The sequence below is a fragment of the Rhinolophus sinicus genome, linkage group LG11 (genome assembly GCF_036562045.2).
Source record: "Rhinolophus sinicus isolate RSC01 linkage group LG11, ASM3656204v1, whole genome shotgun sequence".
Classification (NCBI taxonomy): domain Eukaryota; kingdom Metazoa; phylum Chordata; class Mammalia; order Chiroptera; family Rhinolophidae; genus Rhinolophus; species Rhinolophus sinicus.
In genome coordinates, this window is record NC_133760.1 from 44623713 (window position 1) to 44647060 (window position 23348).

The following is a 23348-nucleotide window of genomic DNA, read 5'->3' on the forward strand; positions in this document are numbered from 1 at the left end:
TTTGCGTGTGCATTCGTTTGGTTGTCTGTTTTGGTGTTTTGGTGGGGAGGGAAAGCTCCTCCCCCCCAATCTTATTCACACATAGAGCAAGTATCTTACACGTGTGAAGCTATTCCCGGGAGCTTCCCGCGGCGCACGAGGCGCGTCCGGGGCAGAAGGGTTTGCGGAATCTCCAGCTCCGCTCGGTTCCTGGCGGCACACGGTGCCCGGAGGCCCGGACTTTTAAAAGGCCAACATTGGTAGAGAGGGATGCGGGCGGCTCCAAACGCGGGCTTCTCCAGAGAAACGGGGGTGCAAGTGCACACGGATGCGTCCGTGGACGTGGGAGAGTGCGGGTTGGTGTGTTCGCCAGGACCATCGTGTGTGGAAGGGGTGGGTGCGGGAAATACACGTGCTCCTGTACACTTTCCTGGGGGGCTGGGGAAGCGAGCGGCCCGCACCCCAGGAGCACGCAGATCCATCTTTGCTGAGGGATCTCTTTAAATATTCAGTGAGAAATAATGGCATGTGAGGCACCACCTATGGAAACATTATTATCTTCATTCTTCAACATCAGCTGCACTGATGGCTTCGTTTGTCTTTTTATCAAAATCTACTGTAACCAACAGGACCTAGGGAGAAAGGGAGAGCGAGGCGGAGTGTGAGTGTGTGCGTGTGTGTGTGCGCGTGTGTGTGTGAGAGGCACCCAGCGAGGGCAGAAGAGAGGGAAAATAAGAGGGAGAAGAGAAAAAGGTGAAGAAAGGACGAACAAGGAGAAAGAAGTTATACCAAGGGGGGGAAATGGTCGGCAGGAGGAAAACAGAAACACTCACCCACACACCAAAGATTTAGATTATATAGATATAATTCAAAAAGACCAAAGATGCTAAGAGAAATCACTTGGGGGAGCGCGGTAAGGGACCGGAGTACCCGAAACTCTACTCGGCAGATCCGTGCCCACTTCGCGCGAACCGACTGTGGCGCTACCCAGATTCAAGGGCGCTCCTCGAATTGGGGCGTCCTTATGAGCCCTCTCCTTTCCCGATCGCGAGATAGGGCAGGGATTGTGTATCTGCACACCCCCCCCACCACCACCATCACTCAGCCGAAGTTTAGTTTGTCCTTCGGGCGCAGGACTTCGGGAAACCTGGAGCGAGGAGACCCCGAGGCGCGAGGGGGAAGAGCTAGGCTGAGCCGAGGACTGAGCCTCAGGTTCGCAAGCGCCCGAGCCCAGCGGAGGGAGTGAGGGACCCGGGCTCCGGATTCGGGGCTCTGGGGAGCGGGTAGGGAGGCTGCCTCCTCTCCTGGAGAGATGGAGCTCGTGCAAAAAGTTTGGGTGCCGCGCTCGGCAAGTGCCCGAGGAGGCGGCGAGCTTCCGCGGGGCCAGGCAGCAACGGACAGGGACCCCACACACACACTCACTCCGGGCTCAGCTCGGCCACCTTGTCGCCAGGAGCCGGGGCGCGGCCCCCTCCCCCGGGACAGGGAGCCTAGGGGTCGTGGGGACTGGCCTCGCCCAGGGCCCAGCCCGGCTGGGCCGCGCCTCCCGCGGCCAGGGGCGGGTTGCAGCGTGCAGGGTAAGCGGCGGCCCCTCCCCTCCCCCCGGCTGGAGCTGAACTCGGATCCCAGGCCGGTCCCCGCTCTCCGCCCGCCCCGGGCTCGGCGGCGCCACCGCGGCCGCCGCCTCCCCGCGGAGTGACGCGCCCTGTAACCAACCCGGGCAGCCGGGGGGGAGGTCCAGGAGGGGACCTGGGCGGAGCCGGGCCGCCCCTTATCCCACGGCTCGGGGCTGCTTCTCCCGAAAACTTCAGCCCTAATTGTCCTGGGAATGTCCGAGGTAGAGAAAGGGAGCGAGGGAGCAAGCTAAGGCTGGCGGATCCGGGCCCTTTGAGGAGGATCGGGGTGGCGGGAGAGCTGCCCCTCCCTCCCCCCCAGCCCCAAACCCATCACGTTCCCAAACCTTTCCTCGGTCCTCTTCTCCGCGCCCCCGCGAGCCCGGGATCCAGGGGCAGGAGAACTCGGGGCGATGGAGAGCCGAGCCAGGCGGCGAGCGGGCGGGAGGCCTGGCCGCGGGCGGGAGGCGGACCGGCGTGGGGCTGGCTCTTCCCCACTCGCTTATTTTTTTTTTATGGGGGTGGGGGTGGGCTGCTTTCTGGTAGCTCTTAAAGAAACGAAGAAACACTCACGAAACGGGACTTCCTCCCCCCCAATCCCGCCACGGGACTTCCTCCCCCCAGCGGGCCGGCGCGCCTAGCGCCGGAGTTGGGAAGTTCGCAGCGCGCCCGCTGCCCGGGTCTCCAGCCCCTGCCGTCCGGCCCCACCCCCCCACCCCCGCCCGGGAGGCTTCATTCCGGGGAGGGCATGCTAATTTGGGTCGGCCCAGCTTGGGATGGGGGGGGCGCTGAAAGGAGGGGGGCGCGGGCCGGGGTGCCCTGGGCGCGGAGGCGAGGCGAGGAGGCCGGCCCCCCGCGGCCGGGCCGCGGAGTCCCCGGCGGCCGAGAAGAGGGTTAACCGAGTGTCGGGCGGCGCGGCGCGCAGAGCCAGCCCCGCGGCCGGCTTATTGGGCCAGCGCGCGGAGAGACAGGGGTCTGCAGCAAATCACGAACTAATTGATTAAGGCGAGCGGGTTTGAATAGCGCTGGCCCGGTGCCAATCGCCTTTCAAAGAGCCCCTCTATGATTAATCGCAATGCATTATTGATAATCATAATTATAGCAGGACACATGCGCGCTGCGCCCGAGGCCGGGGAGCCGGGGAGGGGGCGGGCGGGCCGGCGGGCGGGGGGAGCCGCTGCCGCCGCCGCCGCTCGATTTCCGTAATTTTGAGAAGATTTTTTTTTAGTAATTTTTTATTCTGCCCCAGCTGATGTTTGAGCCAGCATGTCGCGGAGGAAGCAAGCGAAGCCTCAACATTTCCAATCCGACCCCGAAGTGGCCTCGCTCCCCCGGCGAGATGGTGAGTGCTCCGGCCCGCGCCGCGGACACACACGCACACACACGCACTCACTCACACTCACGCACACCCGGACCCACGGACACGCGACGGGCTTCCGCGCCCACCACCCCGCCGCCGCGGCCCCCTTTTCCTTGGAGACTCGGCGCATTTTTTTTTCCTTTTTAATTTTCAGTTTGCTTTCGCTGGGCTTCCCTCTGCCCCAGGGAAAGCAAACACTTATCCCGGCAGGATCTTTCCGGAGTTGTTGGGTCCTCCCCGGAGAGGAGAGAGGGCACGCCGGCCTCGCTCCTCTGTCCCGGCTCTTCCGGGGAGTGGAGCCCAGGACCGGCTGAGCCGCGGTCCGGGGGTCCGGGGGTCCCGCGGGGAGCGGGGGCGGGCAGAAGCGGTCCGCACCGACCCGCGCCGGGTCCTGCGCTCCCCGCGCCGCGCTCCGGGCCCCCGGCCTGGCCTCCGGCGCCCGGCCCTGCTGCCGGCGGGAAGGAAGTTGACTCGGCGCTCGGTGCTGAACTCAGAACCTGGGAGCTCTCTGCGTTCCCCCCCACCCCTGCACACACACACACACACACTGCACCTGGGTCCGCGCCGCCGAATGGGGTGCCTTTCGGGGTTCAGAGCTGCAAGAAGATGGGAACCGGTGTCGGAGCGCCCGCGCCACACGCTGGAGTCGCGGCGGGGTTGGGAGGGTTCTTTGCTGCTGGTCGCTCCGGAGACAGTGCAGGCGGACGGGAGAAAGGGTCGGGTTCCGGCTGCCCAAGTTAATCCCCGCATCTTTCTCCCAACACATGCATCCCCCCACCCCAAGAAATCTACCCGCCAAGGGCCGTGGTACCCCGTCTTTCCAAGAGTCACATTGGTCGTTTTCCAGGGCCCGAGGGCTCTCTAGCCAGAGGAGAAGCCCCCTGCAGCTGAGGCACTCGCTTTCTCCTTTGGAAGCGACAACTGCGGGGTCCCGGAGGGAACGAACAAGTCCAGAACAAAGTTTGTGTGAGGGAGCTAAGGCCGAGAGTGGGAGAGGCCGGGCAGGAAATCTGGGGTACGGGCGGAGGACACCTCGGATGCCTCCTTTTCCCTGAATGTGTCTCAGTTTAGGGGCCTCTGAGCTCCCAGGCCCCGCGCCGGAGGCGATGGAGCGGCTCCCGGACTCGGCTCCCGGGCCCCAGGAGGACCAGGGGCAGCCTTGGCGTCGTCTCCCAGGCTGCTGGTGTCTCTCGGGATGCTTAAGTCCCCGGCGACATTTTGGGGTGTGGAGGAGGGAGCTGGACCCTGACAGGGCTCAGGAACGGCCCTTAGATCGGCACCTCTGTCCACTAAACTCTGCGGCCGCCCGGGCCCCACGCTCCCGCGTCCTTCCCTAGAGGCCTGCTTCTCAGTAGAGCTGGGGCGCAGGGAGCGGCGCAGAGAAGCCAGGGGACTCCGGCTCCCTTCACCCGACTGGCAGTCGGGAAAGGGAACCCCTGGCGTGGGGGTCCCTGTAAGAAACTGGGGAGCACTGAGACAGATCGAGAAAATTGTTTACAGCATTTGTCCCCCCCACCCCTATACTTTCTCAAGCTTCAAGCCTTACCCACTGTCTCTGAGATTTCTCAATCCGCTGAAAAGAGCCCCGGAACCCCGCTTTCCACCCCAGGCGAAGCTGGGTACACGAGGTAAATCGAGGTTAAATGACCCCGGGCCTCTGCAGCAGCTGCGAATATTTTTCCGGGTTTTCTCAGCTGGTTTCTTATGTCCTCGCCCCCTCACTCATCTTTCCTAAAGTTTTTAGTGAGACCTTCCGCAGAGTAAAACTATTAAAGTTAACAATGAATATAGGAAATACCAAAGAAAGAGTTTTTTAGTTTGTTTTTTTAATAAATTTGCACTGGTTCCATACATTTTCAAAAAAAAAAAAAAAAAAAAAAAAGTCGGGCTTCGCGGAGAAATGATGCTTGCCTGATCTTTTCCTTTCTCCTATGGCCTTCTGAATCCTGAATTTTTAATAGTTAAGGCTTCTCATAAAGCGATAGCATAAAAGGAGTTCACTGCCTCTTACCATTATTATTTATTAGGACTTTTTTTTTAGTTTATTTGAGCTTTGAGGTAAGTTAATTAAGTAACTGAATCAAGTTTCCTTTCTTTTTTTCTCTTTATTTTACTTTCTTCCTTCTTCCTTTCTTTTTTATCCCCCAAAGCTGGTTCATTGTCCTAAGAAGCAGTAAACTGTGCAGGGCACGGTAGGAAACACTCCCCTCCCAGCCCCTCTCTCACCTCTGCCCACCCTCCCACCCCCACCCCTTTTCTTTGGTAGTAATGATTTTAGGTTATGACTGTTTTTACATGGTCGAACAATAAGTTTGGGAGAAGCTGCCTAGAGGGTAGATTTTGTAATAGGGTTACAGGATTTAGTATGTTGTAATAATATTAGTACACAACTAATCCTCCTCAAGGTCTGACTTACAGCAGGGCCGTACACACTCCAGTTCTTTTTATTTGGGAATAGTTGTGAGATAAATGGAAGTGGGAGTTCGTGACAAATCTCAAAGTTACCTTTAAAAAGTCACCACCTTTTCTGCAGTGGATTTAGCCATCCAGGTTCTCCCCACACATAACACTTACTTCAAGGAGTTGTTGGGTTTGGGAATTTTTGTTTTGGGGGTTTAATTTTTTTTCCATTTAAATAAAAGGTTTTAATTTCTTAGAAGACAAACCTTTACTCAATGTGGTTACTTTTTCTTATGCCTTGAAATGGTCTTAAAATGTGGCAAATTAAGTATGGGGCATACCAAATTAAAGGTAGTTGATGCTCTTGTCATAGGCTAGCACTTCACGTTTTCTACCGTGTGCCTAGAGTGGAACCTAGAAGTCTGTGGAGCCCAGTTACAGTAGCCCTGAAAAGGCGACTCCTCAGGCTGTGAGCAGCCAGGGCCACTGTGCTGTGTGCCCTGCATGTGTGTGTTTGAGTGTGTGCGTACAAAGAAAACCCGAGCTGTGCTCAACAGCCACACTGAGAACTTCATCGGAACAAGTTCAAGAAAACAGGATTATTTTGTCGATCTTACAATGTTCATGTTGTAATTCCACTCTAGTGACTGTATAATACCAGAAACACTCTAAACAATAAATCTGGGGATTTTTCTGTTTCCTATGAGACCAAGATGATGGCAAATATGACTTGTCTCTTAAAAGATATTCAACAAGTCTTGAATTACTTGTAGAAAGATGACTGCTGTTGAAAAAAGTATTTACTGAGAAAAATAATTCTGAGGAAACAGAATGTTAGAGTCTCATGATTTTGTATGTGGGTTCTTTACTAGAAATTTGGATTTCAGTTGTGTGTATGTGTGTGTGTGTGTGTGTGTGTGTGTGTGTGTGTGTGTGTGGTTTTTCTTCCTTGGGTTGTGTTTTTAAGATTCCTGTAACTACATGGATGGCCCATTCAGACTCCATTCATTTATTAAGAAAGTATTTTGGTGCTCAGTTGTTTTCCGAGGAAATGATAATATTGGAATTAAGACAAAAACATCATGAACTGCAGATGAAACACTGACTGTCATAAAAATTCTTATTTATATTAATAATGAAATTCTATTATTTACCAAAGTAATTTACTCATTGCGAGCAGCTTAATGGCAACGCATTGATTTCTGGGCCTAAAAGGTTAGAGAGAACTATAATGAATTGCTTTTTTTGAAAAACCGACACCTGCAAGATAAGACAGTTGGAAAGAATTTATGTTTAATCAGGACTACTTTAAGTTTGTAGCATAATGGGAGATTCTGAATCAAAAGATGCAAACTGTTTTGGGGGGATTTGCTTCTGGTTGCACATATTTCCTAAAATGTTAAAAACAAACACACAAACAAGCAAAGTGTAGTTAGGCTGGGAAGAGTATGTATGAAAGTAAATTTGTGATACTGAATGCTTTGTGGTTTATTTTACATCAAGTTTGTCCTACAGCTTATAGGCACAAGTGACAATTTATAGGTTTTTCTTGGGGGACTTCATTTCTTTCTATGTTTGCAGGTAGCAAGCAATTTTTTTTTTTTTTAACCAACAGTCCTTTTGAAGGCAAAAACCAACATTTTTTAATGTGGAAATCTTACTGGGAAATTGGGGAAGAAATTGGTAGACTAGTAAGTTCCCCAAGTTTTTTTGAAATTGCTAAAAGCCAAGCTCTATGTCATAACCAGAATCAAATTCCTCCTGCAGTCTTAAATTCGGTTTTTCTAAGACATATCCTGGTGCAGCTAGCCATGTCTTCCAAAATATTCTTAGATTACCCAAACTGAAGTAATTTAGCAGTATTGCGAAGGAGGTGGTAAATTATCCTAAGAACCACCACCCCTCCCCCGCAAAAGAAAAAAGTTTGTGTGCCAGGCTTTAGAAAACCTAGATGTGTCGGGCTGTTTTAACCTTTGCTAGCCCCCTCCCATGCAAAGGTGACAAGGTCCAGATCGTAATATGTCCTTCAGTATCTTCCCAATGACCCCCAAATTGAGTCCTGCTAGTCACTTAGCAGGAAGTTAGTAGTTTATTTTAGTTTCACCTTATCAGCTTGGCTTCTTTTCCTAACCTTATTCCCCTGTCACCCTCAGATGCCAGACCCCCAAAGGGGAAGATTGACAGGTAGTTCCCATAGCTCAGTTTTACCCTCAAACAACAGGGATTTAGTTTCTTGTGCCTTTGCCAATGTTTATGTAGTCAAAGTTTAGATCTCATCTTAAGGAGTCTCTCTTTTACGCGTCACTGGAATAGGAAAGCCACAAAGAAGTTTTTGAACAAACCCTTGCAACTGGAACCCCATCTAGTGTTCAGTTTGATTCATCCAAGGGGAAGACATTTTCCCCCTTTCAGTTCTTGTGTACATTAGGTGGGCTTGTATCACTATTTTAAAAGGAGTGTCTTGTCCGTGTTGTTATTTTTTCAAAGATTTCACTTGGATTCTTCCACTCGAGAATACACTGATCCGGGTCAGAACACTGAGAAACTTGAAAGGTGCCAGTAAATTTGTCATTTGGTTGCATATCACACAGAGGAAACTTAAGACATTACAGAAAATATGCACAGCATATGTTGTAGTGTTTAAAATTTCTTTGGACTTTTAAGCTGGCATTCAAGTTCAGGCTTTTCTCAGGTCTGTGCAAAAAAAAAAAAAAAAAAAGATAAAGATAAAAGGTAAAAGACCCAATCAATCAAAAATGTTTGTGATAGCCTTTCTAAATTGGCTTGCAAAAAGGAACAGCCTGTTAAAATTGTAGTCTCCAAAATCACAATCACAAGAGGTTCTGTTAAAATTGTGAATGTGATCTTAAGGTAAGGGGAAGTAAAGTGAAGACTCTTTCTCTGAGAAGCTCCAAAAACGAAAACTAAATGTGGTAGAAGAGTGTTGTTGTTTTGTTTTGCTTTTTTTTTTTTTTTTCCTGGCTGGTTAAACCTTTCTGTGTGGGGGCATAGTTTTATTTTTGTTTTCTCAGTAGACATATCCTGAAACACTTCAATTTTCTGCCTCCTATTCTTCAGTGTTTGGTTCAGATGATGAAAAATTGACAAATTTGAATTGGGCATCAAATACCTAAATAGTAAAACAAGAACTAAGACATTTGGGACTTTAGTATAAATTGGATGGAATTATAAGATCACTCCTCCCTCTCCCCCCAAAAAACCCCAGAACATTCCAAGTATTTTTTTGTGTGTACATACTTAGAAAAACCACTGCTTCTTAAATCTTCCTGTCTGACCAGGATTACAAAATTCATTTGTATGCAAAAATCCATAGTAAAGGAACTGGAATGTTATTTTTACCATAGTACAGGGAACAAGGCAACTGTATTTACTATAATGGGGTCACCAGTTGCAATCCTGTGTAACAGATTATTCAGAACGATACAAAGTAGCAGTCGGGAAAATGAATTAGAACATGTTAGTTTGTGTGTGTATGTGTGTCTTATTACAACTTAAAATATTCCCTTTAGTAGTTAAAGATTCAAACTAGTGCTCATATTTTACCTTTTTTTTTTTAAAGCTATTTCATTGGAATTCTGTTCAGAATGCAGATAGATTTAAAGTTAAGAGCTATTACAGTGAAGCGACACCTGCTTTTGAAATAAATCAAAATAGATACCAGGGTTTATTTATTTATTTACTTTTTGGTGTTCATAAACATCAGGAAATTAAATTAGTTGACTCTACAGTGAGATCAAATGTCAGCTTATTAAAATGTTGTGAAAATCTAAGCTAAAATATGGGCAGCTTTTTAACACAGTACAGTCTCTTTCTTAGAAGCAAGCAGGCATTTATTCTTAAGCATCTATATTTTCCGTCCAGTTAGCACAATCCTAAATATAAAAATGTTCAGGTTGAAAAACTTAAAAATTCTCAAGTGAGTCTTGAAGCAGCACAAATGCAGAATTCAAGCACAGGAAAGTAATAATTGGCTAAATCCTGTAAAGTAACCTTCTTTTTATTTTCTCTCATATTATGAGAATATCAGATGTTTGCAAGTTACAAAGAATTAAAATGCTCTTTAATCGTGAGCACAGATGTGCTAAATATTTGAAGCAACTACATTGTAATGTGTACAATTGATGAAGTCAGTTTTCTGAGTTCCCTTGCTAGTTATTTAGTTCTGAATCTGTCATTATTTGTCTAAGCCCAGCTGACCAAGCAAAACTGTGTTTTAAAGTGGCTTTATGTTTTGATAAATGTGAGCTGGTTGAAAAGTATTTTCCACTGAATGCAGAGCTTAATAGAACATGCTGACATAATAGTTTTAATGCATTTTGTTGAAAATGTGTGAACAAACAGAATAGCTTTTGTTCCTTCATAATTGGCTGTAAAAGTAGATGGAAACATAACCATTACATATGGAAATGTGCAAAGAGAAAGAAATAACATTTCTGTTGAATATATTAGGAATTGCATTTCCTAGTTTAAAATAAGCATCTGAAATGGATGCATCATTTAAAATTGGTTGTCAAAATAAGAAGCTTTAAACGGAATTTTTGTCACATTATTTTTGTCCCAAGTTAAGCAACATAACTTTAGCGAATTTCGTCTAATATTTTGTTTATATTATTTTAAGGCATGGAAAAAGACAGAAAGTGCTTAAAACAGCACCTCGAATGTACATAGGAATCCCGTACCAATTAGGGTGATTAAACATTAAATTAAAACAGAATCATTATTCCTATTTTCTGCTACCACTAAGATTTGTGTGGTATTGTTAATTTTGCACCATACCCTCACGGAGATTAAAAGATGGGTATTAGGAAAGCTAGCTTGTTAAGTATAACTTAACTACTCAAATAACACTCCCAGAGAATAAAGTGTGCATACGTTTGGCATACATGACCAGGGCTTCTAATCAACTTCAGCATCACTCAAAGCAAATAGAGTTGAGGAATTTTTAGAAGTTAGTATTTAGGTATTAATTATATTTTCTGGAAAGCAAAACAACTCAAAGGGGAGTTTTTTTTGGGGTGGGTGGGTTTTTTTCTTTCTTTTTTTGATGTTCACTACAAAAAGGCAAATGACTAACTCTTTTTAGTTGACTTTAAATTTACCCAAAAAAAACAGCATTTTGATTTTGCATTTATTCATACTTACAACTAGTGGATTTTTTTTTTTTTTTTTTTTGTGTGTTTTTTTTTTCCTCCCTGCAAGTTTTCTGGGAGATTCAATTTGGAAGTCATGGAAACTAACTATTATCTGACTCAGTTCTGCAGAAAAGCATGCAGGGAGGTAATCCTTGAATTAAACAGTTTTTTTTTTTTTTTTTTTTTCACAGCCTTCAGAGATGACCACACACCATTTGTACAACAGAAGTTGGTGTTCCCCATGCTGGGCAAACAATGGGACGCCATCCTGTCTTTGAATAGGATGTTAGCTTGGAGTTGGAGATTTTTATGTTTAATTTACAAATGGATCTTAGTGAGAAGAAATCTGAGCAACCAGTGGAAACAAACATGAAATAAAGGGATTTTTATAATGAAAGGTTCAGGACAATCTGTGAAACAATTGATAACAGTTAAGAGCAAACTGTTTTTAAAGGCCTTCAGACAAGGAGAATAGCAAAGCATTTCCAAACTCTAAACTAAGATTTGTTTCTTCACTTCCCTTTGACTGCAAGTCCTTCTTTAAGTTGAAGTTTAATCAGAAATGTAAATCTTGTGCCAGTTTTATAGATATAAAGAGCACTTTTGATGAAATATTTAGAGGCGTAATGTTGCCATGTAGAGCCTAGTGGCATATATTCCTTGATTAGTGAGTGGTAGCCAGGGTTGCATTCTTTAATTTTAAAAATAAACATGCCACGGGGTGATATATAGGTGCCAGGCAGGCCTTGTAACGGATTATGATCACTGCGTTTCTCTTCGTGTGTGTGTGTGTGTGTGTGTGTGTGTGTGAGCGTGTGAGCGTGCGTGTTGCTTTCTCTTTTGTATTCAACTGAGTCTTGAGAAATAAAACAGTCTAGAGGGTTTGTTTCTGAGATGTGACTAAAGTGTGTTTGTCACAGATCAGACTTAGCTCCGTCTTAGCTCGGGTTCTAGGTAGGGGCTGGAGGTGATTTTCAAGTTGTCAGTCTTCAGCTTGGTGATATGCCTTTTTTTCCCCCTTGTCAACAATTGATTGGAACCTGAATGACTACAAATTAGTTTAGTGACAGAACAAACTGTCACAGATATCTTTGAATCGGTTGAAAATGAATAAGGTTGACAGAAGCTCAGGAGCCTAATAAGTCCTCAGAATGGCTGCTGGACCTTCTCTGGATGAGTAGACAATAAGGTGTATAAAATATTGGAAATCAATACTTAGCTATGGAATTTCATTATGCACCAATGTCTTCAGTTCATAGTATTTTATATTTTGATGGATTATCTGAAGGCCATGGCTCTCTTAGATACCAGATGGATAGGAATTCCTTCAAAATCCTTAAAATGTAATTATGAATGTTCTCAGGTAATATTGACTGGTTTTCAAGGTCAATAGTTTTGAGTTTTGCAGGTGGAAAACAACTGACCAACCACTTTTTTTTTTTTTGAAGTCATAGGTGACTGTGTGTGTGTGTGTGTGTGTGTGTGTGTGTGTGTGTGTCCTGGCCTCCTGCCTAACCCTGCACCTTTTGATGTTTGCAGGAGACACAGAGAAGGGACAACCAAATCGCATCACTAAGAACAAGGACGCCCATGTCTGTGGCCGGTGCTGTGCCGAGTTCTTTGAATTATCAGATCTTCTGCTCCACAAGAAGAACTGTACTAAAAATCAATTAGTTTTAATCGTCAATGAAAGTCCGGTCTCCCCACCCAAAACCTCCCCCAGCTCCCCTCCCGGTAACCCCGATGAACAAATGAATGACACGGTTAACAAAGCAGATCAAGTAGACTGCAGCGACCTTTCAGAACACCACGGACTTGACAGGGACGAGTCCATGGAGGTGGAGGCCCCGGCAGCTAACAAAGGCGGCAGTGGCCCTCTGAGTGGCAGCAGCGGCAGTGCCACCCCCAGCTGTACCAGCAGCTCGTCCACAGGTACCTCAGCGATCACAACGTCTCTACCTCAACTCGGGGACCTGACAACACTGGGCAACTTCTCCGTGATCAACAGCAACGTCATCATCGAGAACCTCCAGAGCACCAAGGTGGCCGTGGCCCAGTTCTCCCAGGAGGCGAGGTGCACTGGGGCCTCCGGAGGCAAGCTGGCCGTGCCGGCCCTCATGGAGCAGCTCCTAGCTCTGCAGCAGCAGCAGATTCACCAGCTGCAACTGATCGAACAGATTCGTCACCAAATATTGCTGTTGGCTTCTCAGAATGCAGACTTGCCAACATCTTCTAGTCCTTCTCAAGGTACTTTACGAACATCTGCCAACCCCTTGTCCACACTGAGTTCCCATTTATCTCAGCAGCTGGCGGCAGCAGCTGGATTAGCACAGAGCCTCGCCAGCCAATCTGCCAGCATCAGCGGCGTGAAGCAGTTACCCCCAGTCCAGCTACCTCAGAGCAGTTCTGGCAACACCATCATTCCATCTAACAGCGGCTCTTCTCCCAACGTGAACATTTTAGCGGCGGCAGTTACCACCCCGTCCTCGGAAAAAGTGGCTTCAAGCGCTGGTGCCTCCCATGCCAGCAACCCAGCGGTCTCGGCAGCGTCCTCACCAGCTTTCGCAATAAGCAGCTTACTAAGTCCTGCGTCTAATCCACTTCTACCTCAGCCGGCCCCTGCTAGCTCGGTGTTCCCCAGCCCTTTGCCCAACATCGGAACGACTGCAGAGGATCTGAACTCCCTGTCTGCCTTGGCCCAGCAAAGAAAAAGCAAGCCACCAAATGTCACTGCCTTCGAAGCGAAGAGTACTTCGGACGAGGCGTTCTTCAAACACAAGTGCAGGTTCTGCGCGAAGGTCTTTGGGAGCGACAGTGCCTTGCAGATCCACCTGCGTTCCCATACCGGGGAGCGGCCTTTCAAGTGCAACATCTGTGGGAACCGCTTCTCCACCAAGGGGAACCTCAAAGTCCACTTCCAGCGCCACAAAGAGAAATACCCTCACATCCAGATGAACCCCTACCCCGTGCCTGAGCATCTAGACAATATCCCCACCAGTACTGGCATCCCTTACGGCATGTCCATTCCTCCAGAAAAGCCAGTCACCAGCTGGCTGGACACCAAACCGGTCCTGCCCACTCTCACCACTTCAGTCGGCCTGCCCTTGCCCCCTACCCTCCCGAGCCTCACACCCTTCATCAAGACCGAAGAGCCAGCCCCCATCCCCATCAGCCATTCTGCTGCCAGCCCCCCGGGCTCTGTCAAAAGTGACTCTGGGGCCCCCGAGCCCGCCACAAGAAACCTCGGTGGGCTTCCGGAAGAAGTTGAAGGGTCCACTGTGCCACCCTCTGGTGGCAAAAGCGAAGAGAGCAGCATGGCTGCCAGCTCGGTCCAGGCAGCGAGCAACAGTGCTCTGAGCTCCCCGGCACTGGACTGTGCCCCAGGCGGTGCCACCACTTTCACCAACCCTTTGTTGCCGCTTATGTCCGAGCAGTTCAAGGCGAAGTTTCCTTTTGGGGGACTCTTGGACTCAGCCCAGGCGTCAGAGACGTCCAAGCTTCAGCAACTGGTAGAAAACATTGACAAGAAGGCCACTGACCCCAATGAGTGTATCATCTGCCACCGGGTCCTCAGTTGTCAGAGCGCCTTGAAGATGCACTACCGGACACATACCGGGGAGAGGCCCTTTAAGTGTAAAATCTGTGGCCGGGCTTTCACCACGAAAGGGAATCTAAAAACCCACTACAGTGTCCACCGTGCTATGCCCCCGCTGAGGGTCCAGCACTCCTGCCCCATCTGCCAGAAGAAGTTCACAAACGCCGTCGTCCTGCAACAGCACATTCGGATGCATATGGGAGGCCAGATCCCCAACACCCCCGTCCCTGACAGCTACCCCGAGTCCATGGAGTCTGACACAGGCTCCTTTGATGAGAAAAATTTTGATGACCTAGACAATTTCTCCGATGAAAACATGGAGGACTGTCCCGAGGGCAGCATCCCCGACACGCCCAAGTCCGCAGACGCATCCCAGGACAGCTTATCTTCTTCACCTTTGCCCCTGGAGATGTCAAGCATCGCTGCTTTGGAAAATCAGATGAAGATGATCAACGCCGGCCTGGCCGAGCAGCTGCAGGCCAGCCTGAAGTCGGTGGAGAACGGGTCCGTCGAGGGGGACGTCCTGACCAACGACTCATCCTCGGTGGGTGGTGACATGGAGAGCCAAAGTGCTGGCAGCCCGGCCATCTCAGAGTCTACCTCTTCCATGCAGGCTCTGTCCCCATCCAACAGTACCCAGGAATTCCACAAGTCACCCGGCGTGGAAGAGAAGCCACAGAGAGCAGCAGTACCAGGTGAATTCACCAACGGTTTGTCTCCCACCCCTGTGAATGGCGGGGCTTTGGATCTGACATCCAGTCACACAGAGAAAATCATCAAAGAAGATTCTCTGGGGATCCTCTTCCCTTTCAGAGACCGGGGTAAATTTAAAAACACTGCTTGCGACATTTGTGGCAAAACCTTTGCTTGTCAGAGTGCCTTGGACATTCACTATAGAAGTCATACCAAAGAGAGACCATTTATTTGCACAGTTTGCAATCGTGGCTTTTCCACAAAGGGTAATTTGAAGCAGCACATGTTGACACATCAGATGCGCGATCTACCATCACAGCTCTTTGAGCCCAGTTCCAACCTTGGCCCCAATCAGAACTCGGCGGTGATTCCCGCCAACTCCTTGTCATCTCTCATCAAAACCGAGGTCAATGGCTTTGTGCATGTCCCTCCTCAGGACAGTAAGGACCCCCCCGCCAGTCACGTCCCTTCTGGGCCTCTGTCGTCCTCTGCCACATCCCCAGTTCTGCTGCCAGCTCTGCCCAGGAGAACTCCCAAACAGCACTACTGCAACACGTGTGGCAAAACCTTCTCCTCGTCGAGTGCCCTGCAGATCCACGAGAGAACTCACACTGGAGAGAAACCCTTTGCTTGCACTATTTGTGGAAGAGCTTTCACAACAAAAGGCAATCTTAAGGTACCTCACTCCAGCTACCTGTGCCTCACCCAGCTAGCTACCCATCAGCCCTCTCTCTCTCGCGTTGCCCTTCGGGGTGTGTAATGCATGCTCCCAGGGTCAGCCACCTAGATATCCAGAGAGAGAGTGCTCACCAGGGAACCTGCTGTACATGGCAGACTGCAGAATGTGGGCCAGGACCAGGGCAGCCTACAGCTGGCTGAATGTCAGAGTGCATTGAGTAATTTGGTACCTGAGCGAAACAGCGGCCTATCTCTGTTGTCTCGCTAAGTGCGCCAAATGAATTGCCTCATCCACCAGGGGAGACAGCCCGGCGTTGCCATGGGGTATTGATTGAAGCCTCACGTGGCCTGATGCTGCCCATATCACTTAATAATTACAGTTCTCCTCAGCGTATGCATCTCTTTTTCATAACTGTGCAGTCCAGTATGGGCTGTTTTTCGAAAAAACACAACGTCACTCATCTGCTAATGGGTATTAATGATAATTGATTATACAACACTTCCTACTGATATGTGTTGGAAATAAAGCAAATATGCGTAAGTTCTAGAGCAACAGTTGAGCTCTCTTACTGTGTACATTTTTCTGTTGACAGAGTATTTCTCTAGAGATTGCTGCCAGTAATGTGAGATGAATAATTACTTTCTGGCATTTCCCTCCATGCACGGGCCCTCCACTGGGCAATCAGCGAGGGGTACTTTCTTCCCATCTGAAAAGGACATTTATAGGGTAAAGGGTGTCAGATACAATATTTACCATTGCAATGAGAGTGGACATAACAATTCTGACCCTGAAAGGAGCTATCTGTGACTGACTGGCTCACTTGAGGCCATTATAAGCTAAATACGGGTAATAAAAAAGAGTAAGTAAGGCATCTTGGCCCAGGAAGAGGAGAGGTGGCCCAGGGCTGCAGAACGCGAACACATTATTACAAGTCGACGGGAGTGGACGTTCCCATTACTCTTTCCACTGTCTGGCACATAATAAGAACAGACATTTAGGCCACTTGCTTTGCCGAGTGTTGTTGGGATGTGAGTTGAGAGTTGAGACAGATTCAACTATTAAGCTTCTCCCTTCCTCTCTCTCTTTCCCTTTTATTTTTTTCTCTCTCCCTCTCTCTCCTCTCAGGTACACATGGGCACTCACATGTGGAACAGCACGCCCGCACGGCGGGGCCGGCGGCTCTCAGTGGACGGCCCCATGACATTCCTAGGAGGCAATCCCATCAAGTTCCCAGAAATGTTCCAGAAGGATTTGGCGGCAAGGTCAGGAAGCGGGGATCCTTCCAGTTTCTGGAATCAGTATGCAGCGGCGCTCTCCAACGGGCTGGCGATGAAGGCCAATGAGATCTCCGTCATTCAGAATGGTGGCATCCCTCCAATTCCTGGAAGCCTGGGCAGTGGCAGCAGCTCACCTATTAGTGGGCTGACGGGAAATCTGGAGAAGCTCCAGAACTCGGAGCCCAGCGCTCCTCTGGCCGGCCTGGAGAAAATGGCAAGCAGTGAGAACGGAACCAACTTCCGTTTCACCCGCTTCGTGGAGGACAGCAAAGAGATTGTCACAAGTTAAAGAGACTCTGGCTGGAGAAAGAACATTGCTGTTTAGAACGAGACCCACAGTTGCCTCCTACTCCTTGCCTGGTCCCCTCTACCTTCTGGTTCCCCCAGATCTCTGAACTACAACATTATGAAGACATTCTTTTGTACCTTGTTCACTTCTAGAGTTCTAAGAAAGCTTATTTATTAGTGATATAACCTTGCTTTGCAAAACAGAATGCAAGCGTTAACTTTGGTCTTCTGTATTTTGGACTAAATACTAATTGACTAGAGTGCTGTAAACTTGCTGTAACATTTATGGCAATTGCAAGTTGCCCTGCTAGGCGGTCTTAATCTGGCATTAACTTATTTTCTATATCCAGTTTAATATGAATCTGGTATTGATGCAATGCCTCCGTGATGCATTAGATCTCTAATAAAGTCTGTATATAAATGTACACTTTGATCCTGCTGGAAAATTTTATCAGCAAACACATTGTCTAATCTTTTGAAGCAGAATTAAGGAAAGGACTAAAAGTACAGACTGAACAGTGTGGTTTCTTGAAAGGTTTTTTTGTTTGTTTGTTTGTTTGTTTTGGATTTTTTTCCTAAAATTCAACCCGCTTTTTTTTTTTTTTTGTAGATTTAACCATTTCCGTTTTGAACTGCTCTTTGTATTGTGCTTTTTACTTGAGTCGTCCTCAATGTTAATAGGTTTCTGTACAGTAATAAGCACGCAGACTTCTTTAGAGGAAATACAAGTGTTGTTTTGGTAGTTGAAACTGAGACGTAACATTTTGCCTTGTAGGTATATTCACAATAGAAAAATGTGTGCTGGAATTTCACAATGCTGCTAAGTATAGCATCTTGAACAACCTTCAGTGGAGAAAATGCAGATGCTCTTGTATATACAGTAAGAAATATCACTTTCATTAAAATGTACATATGTTCCTTACAAGAGCAAATGCTTCTTCTTGATCAAGAGAGCAGGTATAGTGTTTGTTTATTTTGTATTAGGTATGGAAGAAAAAATTGGACTGTTACATGCACTTTCTTGGAAAGTTGAAAAGAAGGGGGGTCCAATTTGTTTAACATTTAATACTTACTAACAACAGAGATACTGTAATTTTACTCAAGTAATCAAATACATTTTTTTTTGCAACAGATAAAACAAAATACTGTGTCTGTGTTTTTAGAGTGCATTTCTATTTAGCCAGGCCCTGAAATGTATTTTAACATTTCCCCAGACACCAGTAAATTGTGTATGTGGTGTGTATCCTTCGCTCTAAATAAGGAATTGTAAAAGGCGAAACAGAAACAGGTTTGCATGGGCCTATAGTTTTTCTTCATATATTTTATTTGGAGGATCTAGATATTTTCCCAATAACTATTACTCTTTTGGCCACTCTTCCCACAACTCCGCCCCCCAAGAAAAAGGGAGGGGGAAATGAAATGAAAGAGTTGTTCCCGGAGGTTTCACCCAGACAGGTAAGTTTCCTTGAACAGGGCATTTATACCTGTTGAGACTTCGGCTTTATTTCAACTGTTCTGGTCTCACTTCCCGGGATACAGTAGCTTTTTTTCAGGCGTTGGAGAGAAGCATTACTGCAGAATCCCCGCGCAGGGGTGTTATATACTCTGACTCTGAAACCGGGCCTCCCAGAGAGGTCAATGTGTGTTTTCTTTAATTAGTCTTTTAGGCATTGAAACACGTGCATTTTTTGAAAGGAAAAGTCCATTACAGAAGGATCTGTAGACTTGACTTGAATATTTCTTCATCAATATTCAATTCTCCCTCTCTCCCTTCCGTTCTAGGGGAAACATGTTTTCCTCCTGAGCACTGTTTAGGGTGAGCAAACGGACGGGGTGGAAGTTGGTGTGTGTGGGGGTCAGCGAACTTTCTTTCAGGGAGGCAGTGAACCACCCGCAGCCTGCCCCGCGCCCAGGTAAGGGAGCAGCGTCCGGCCGCCTTCCAGTAGACGGTTCCACCAGGCGCAGGCCCCTCGGCCCGCCTCCCCACGCTGGGTGCTCTGCGCATCGAAGGGGGCGCCCGTAGCGCCGGCTCAGCCTGGGGGCCCAGGCCCGGCCTTCCGGAAAGTAAGCGCTGACCCCAGGCCCTGGCATTGGGGGCGGGGGGTGCCCTCTAAACCTGGAGAGGGCGGTGATGGGGGTGCGCGCGGTGCTCAGGAGGTGCAGCCACGTTGCCGCACACGAACATTTAGAAAGTGATGTTTCTCGATTGCGCCTCTCCAGCCCCGGCCACGCCGCCCCTTTGCTCAAGAGTGGGGGAGCCGGAGAGAAGGCAGGAATTCTGGCCAGAAGCTCCGGTTCTACACCGCCCACAGGAGGGGCGATTTCATTGCGAAGGAGGCGTCCATCTCCTTCCCAGGGATGGGGCGCAACGTGGACCTGGTGGTATCAGGGTCTGGGCGCTTCTCCCGGAAGCAGCCTCGGCGCCCCGGACGGAGCCTGGGGATCTGCTGGGGTGGGGGGGGTCAGAGGGCTGCAGAGACGGGCAGGCGGACACCAAGCAACCTGCGCCCTCCTCTCCAAGGGCGCAGTGGACCCCGAGCGCAAGGCCAGCGCCGGCCTCCTGAGTCCCGCCCCTCCCCTCCAGTCATCAGCCCCGCGGTTCCCACCCCTGGGCTCCCACAGGCCCGCGGGCGCTGGGTCGCAGCCCTGCGCTACCCGGGACTGCGCGTCCATTTCCGCGAGGCGGGCGGTCCAGGGTGGGCGGGCAAGTTTTTTTATTTTCCCTCTAACCACCAACCTCCTCCCTTCTAGCGTTTTCTGAAACTGAGCTAAGGGCAGCAAAAGCGGCTTTGCATTTAGACAGACTTTCCGAGGCATCCGAAGCCCTTAGGAAAAGATCGGAGCATCCGGGTCTCTGTCTGTCCTTTCCCTCCCTCTCAGCTGTTGTCCCTGCTTAGGCATCTGCCCGTCGACTCCCTAATCCATTGATGGTCACCTGCCCATTCCCCTAACCAGGCATTTCCAAAGCAAGAAATGGCCCTCGGCCCTGCTTCCTCCCACCATGTGACAAATACACTCAGCCTTTCGGCTCAGCCCTGCAGAAGAGGAGTGGGTTCATATTAAAAAGCAACAGGGTTTATTTTAAGGCAGATGATGGTAATGAACCGCACCATCCTCCTCCTCACCCCCTCCCCCAAGCCTCGCCTCACTTGTCTGTCTTTCTTTTCCTCTTCTGAAACTTAAGGTGCATCAAAGAAGTTTGGGAACCATCGAAAACCAAAGTTCCTGGGTTGTGGCTGCCTGGAATGACAGCTAAGTTCACAAAGTTTTGAACTAAAAACATTCATTTTGGTGACATTTTCCCCAGTTCTTTTTTTTTCTTCTAATATGAATTGTAAAAATACAGAAAAGTGCAGCGAATCATGGAACAAACCCCCCTGTGCCCAGCTCGCAAAATTTACAAATGTTAGCATCTTGGGGTTTTAAGTAACTGCTTTTCTTGTTCTCTCTTTCTGTCTGTAGCTACCATTCTCTCACCCTCTCCTCGTCCTTTCTCTTCCTGTGTCTTTCCTATGTTCTTTGTGGTTTTTCTTTTCTCCCCCTCCATCTCTACTGCTTCCCTCCCACTGCCCACTTCCACATACACACAGGGGCTTCCTTCCTTCTGAAAAATATACCTGGAAAAGCAGTTTGGTGATTGACAGGGACGTAGGGAAGAAAAAGGGAGAGAGACCCATGACAGACCCAAGCTGCCCAAGACCCCTCACTCCAGTGGTTATGTGGTTGGGGAGGTGGAGTACAGGAGGGGACAGGTCCCTGAACGATTGGAGATACCTGACGCTAGCTTGGAGCTTTGAGTTTTCATGCCTCAATCCTCATGAGCCACGTTTAGTCAACTGACGTTTATGCGGGTGTAGGGACAATTTTTTTTCAATTGGAAAAAAAAATGTTCATACAGAAAATCCTAAATGATTTGCAGTTGACATAAATTTCTAGCAGTAGATTATTTGCTTATTGTTTTTGGCGTGTTGTGAATGTCAAGAATGAGAGAACTTAAAAAAAAAAAAAAAAAGCTCCCACTCTGTTAAAACTTCGCAGTCCTGTTAGAAAAATAAAGCATTGGAGTCTTTACTAGCAGTTACACACTCTACCCCAAATGAAACAAATGTCAGAGGGGGTAACAAAGTGGGAAAAAAATGTAAAGTGAATTTCAAAGGGCTCCACAGTTAAGCGCAATCTGAGATTCACAGAAAGTGGAGATGGATAAGACAGGAATTAGGTCATCTCCTCCAGACCCCAGGAAATCTGTTTAGATCAAAGCCTGCTCCATTAGGATAAACAAAACGGGGCCCATTGGGCTCTACCAATATTTTCATCTCTGTGCTAAGAGCTACTAATCTAACCGGCTCTATTTGATGAAAGAGGGTAAAAATTACAACTGTAAAAATGACTTAAGTAAAAAAAATGTCCTCGCAACTATACTAGGGAGATAAAGATTTAGATTTGAGCTAAAAAGTAACAAGATCCAGGCCCAGACCAACACAAACTTCCTGGAATTTTAGCACTAAGTAAATTATCTAATCCCGGCCCATTGTTCCCTCTTTATGCAGCGCCCCCCCCCCCATGCAATTGAGTGTACCAGATGATTTACATAAAAAAAATTGTTAAAATTTAACTGCAGTCTAAGAACGTTGCAGGAGGCCAGCTTTTGGGTTCACTCACTTTGCATTTCTTAAGGACCTACCCCCCACGAATTCTATTGTCCCTGCCCCCCAGGAAGCTGTTGGGGTAGTGTGCTGGCCTCTACTGGTGTGGATATTCTCTAAACCCAGTCTTCAAGTTTGGGCTCTCTTTCCACTAAGGGCAGATAGACAGAGGCCGGAGCTTGTGTCCTATAAGCCTGGCTTTGGGTCCGCACCATTCGGCAGCCGTTGGTATTTTAGCAGCTAAGCCGAAGGACTGTGTATGTAAGACTTTCTTTCACCGCAGAGTTGATGGCCTTAAACCAACTGCCAGGGAACGTTTGATAGATAGAAACATCCAGAAAAGGGACAGGAAATCCCAGAGAAGGAAAATTCACCCAAGTTAAATCCAGGGTTGTCGTTCCTTGCTGAGCCTGGTTTCCTCTTTACTGTTAAAACATATGATTTGGCTCCTCTTGTGTTTCTACGTCTATCTGAGCTCAAGTTTAACAAAGACTCAGGGACCGCCTGTCAGCTTGGCTCTAGCCCTCTCTAAAGCCAGAACGACGGGGGTGGGGAATGTGACGAGCCTTTATAAACACCGCGGGGAACAGGCCATCTTCTGTGTGGGGCCCTTGGCTGCTTACCTCGCAGAGGGCAGTCCCAGGACCAGCTTTTTGCTTACATTCTGCGAAGGGCTTTGAAGACAGTGGTACTGTGTGGGAGGCCGCACAATTCGGTCCCTCCTTGTAAGATGCGGGGTGGGACCCCTTCCTGCTTGCAGAGCGCTGCTGAATTCTGACACACTGTGGTCTGTTAGGACCTGGATGCTGAGAGGCCAGGGGTTCCATCTTATTGTAATTCCAGCCACAGTCAAGATGAGGCCCAGACAGTCACCTGTGAACCTGGATAAGCTATAAACCTGACAGACCCCTCTCCTGATGTAAGGGCTGGGAAGGAGGATACTAGTCAGCCTGCAGAGCTGCTTCTATATTCAGAATTTGGGATGCTTCCACGTGGCTCATCTCATAACAGTCTTGTGAGGCAGGCAGGGCCACTGTTATTTACCAGAGGACGAACTGAGACCCAGAGAGCCGAGGAGGAACAGCTGGACACCAGAAAAGCTGGAGCTGTCACTTGCTCAATAGCCAACTCTGAGGTATAGTCCTAAGCCTGGTCCATGGACCGGTTTCCCCATCTGTACCATGAGAAGTTCCATTTCCATCCATATTTCTCTGTAACATCCATCAGAGTCTTACCACGTCCCCAAATTCCCATTATTGGAGTACCACCTATACTATTACAGGTATTCCTTGCTTTTTGGAAAGTTCGCTTTACACCACTTCACTTTATGAAAGACCTATATTAGTACTTGTTTTCACTAATCAAAAGAAATCCAAAGAGGTTTTTCGCTCTATGAAAAAGGCGAAAATCCAAAATATCACTTAGCGTTTGTGTCACAGCGAGCCAGTACAGAGGCCGAGGCACCCTGAACAGCGAGGGTGGCCCCGCCGAGCTCCTTCCCTGGGAATCACACTCAGCATCTCATCAAGCCCCATAGCTCTGAATTGTGTCTGAGCATTCTTGCTTTATCTTGACTTATTTTGTGCATCTGTTAGCAAGATGCATCCTAAGGTAATTGCTTCTTTGCTTTACACCATTTCGGTTTACAGCAGATTTCATAGGAAC

General features: G+C 48.2%; 1 protein-coding gene and 1 long non-coding RNA gene across 3 annotated transcripts in view; one reads left to right on the top strand and one right to left on the bottom strand.

Moving 5' to 3' along the window:
* LOC109447715 (uncharacterized) overlaps window positions 1-2557 on the bottom strand; it is a 38664-nt gene extending 36107 nt beyond the window's left edge. For both annotated transcript variants that reach the window (XR_012490196.1, XR_012490197.1), the window contains exon 1: window positions 1940-2557. This is a non-coding gene — a long non-coding RNA (uncharacterized LOC109447715). The remainder of the gene's footprint in view (window positions 1-1939) is intronic.
* Window positions 1769-17462, top strand: SALL1 (spalt like transcription factor 1). Its single transcript, XM_019732353.2, has 4 exons — window positions 1769-1816; window positions 2842-2934; window positions 12045-15469; window positions 16598-17462. The coding sequence occupies exons 2-4, from the start codon at window positions 2859-2861 to the stop codon at window positions 17036-17038; spliced, it is 3942 nt and encodes a 1313-aa protein (XP_019587912.1). The 5' UTR covers window positions 1769-1816; window positions 2842-2858; the 3' UTR covers window positions 17039-17462.
* Window positions 17463-23348: the final 5886 nt, after the last annotated feature.

Excerpts from the sequence above, each read along its gene's own strand:
- SALL1 (XM_019732353.2), top strand. The coding sequence starts at position 2,859 with ATGTCGCGGAGGAAGCAAGCGAAGCCTCAACATTTCCAATCCGACCCC. Across the intron at positions 2,935-12,044 it reads CTCGCTCCCCCGGCGAGATG|GAGACACAGAGAAGGGACAA; the intron begins GTGAGTGCTCCG and ends TGATGTTTGCAG. Across the intron at positions 15,470-16,597 it reads CAACAAAAGGCAATCTTAAG|GTACACATGGGCACTCACAT; the intron begins GTACCTCACTCC and ends CTCTCCTCTCAG.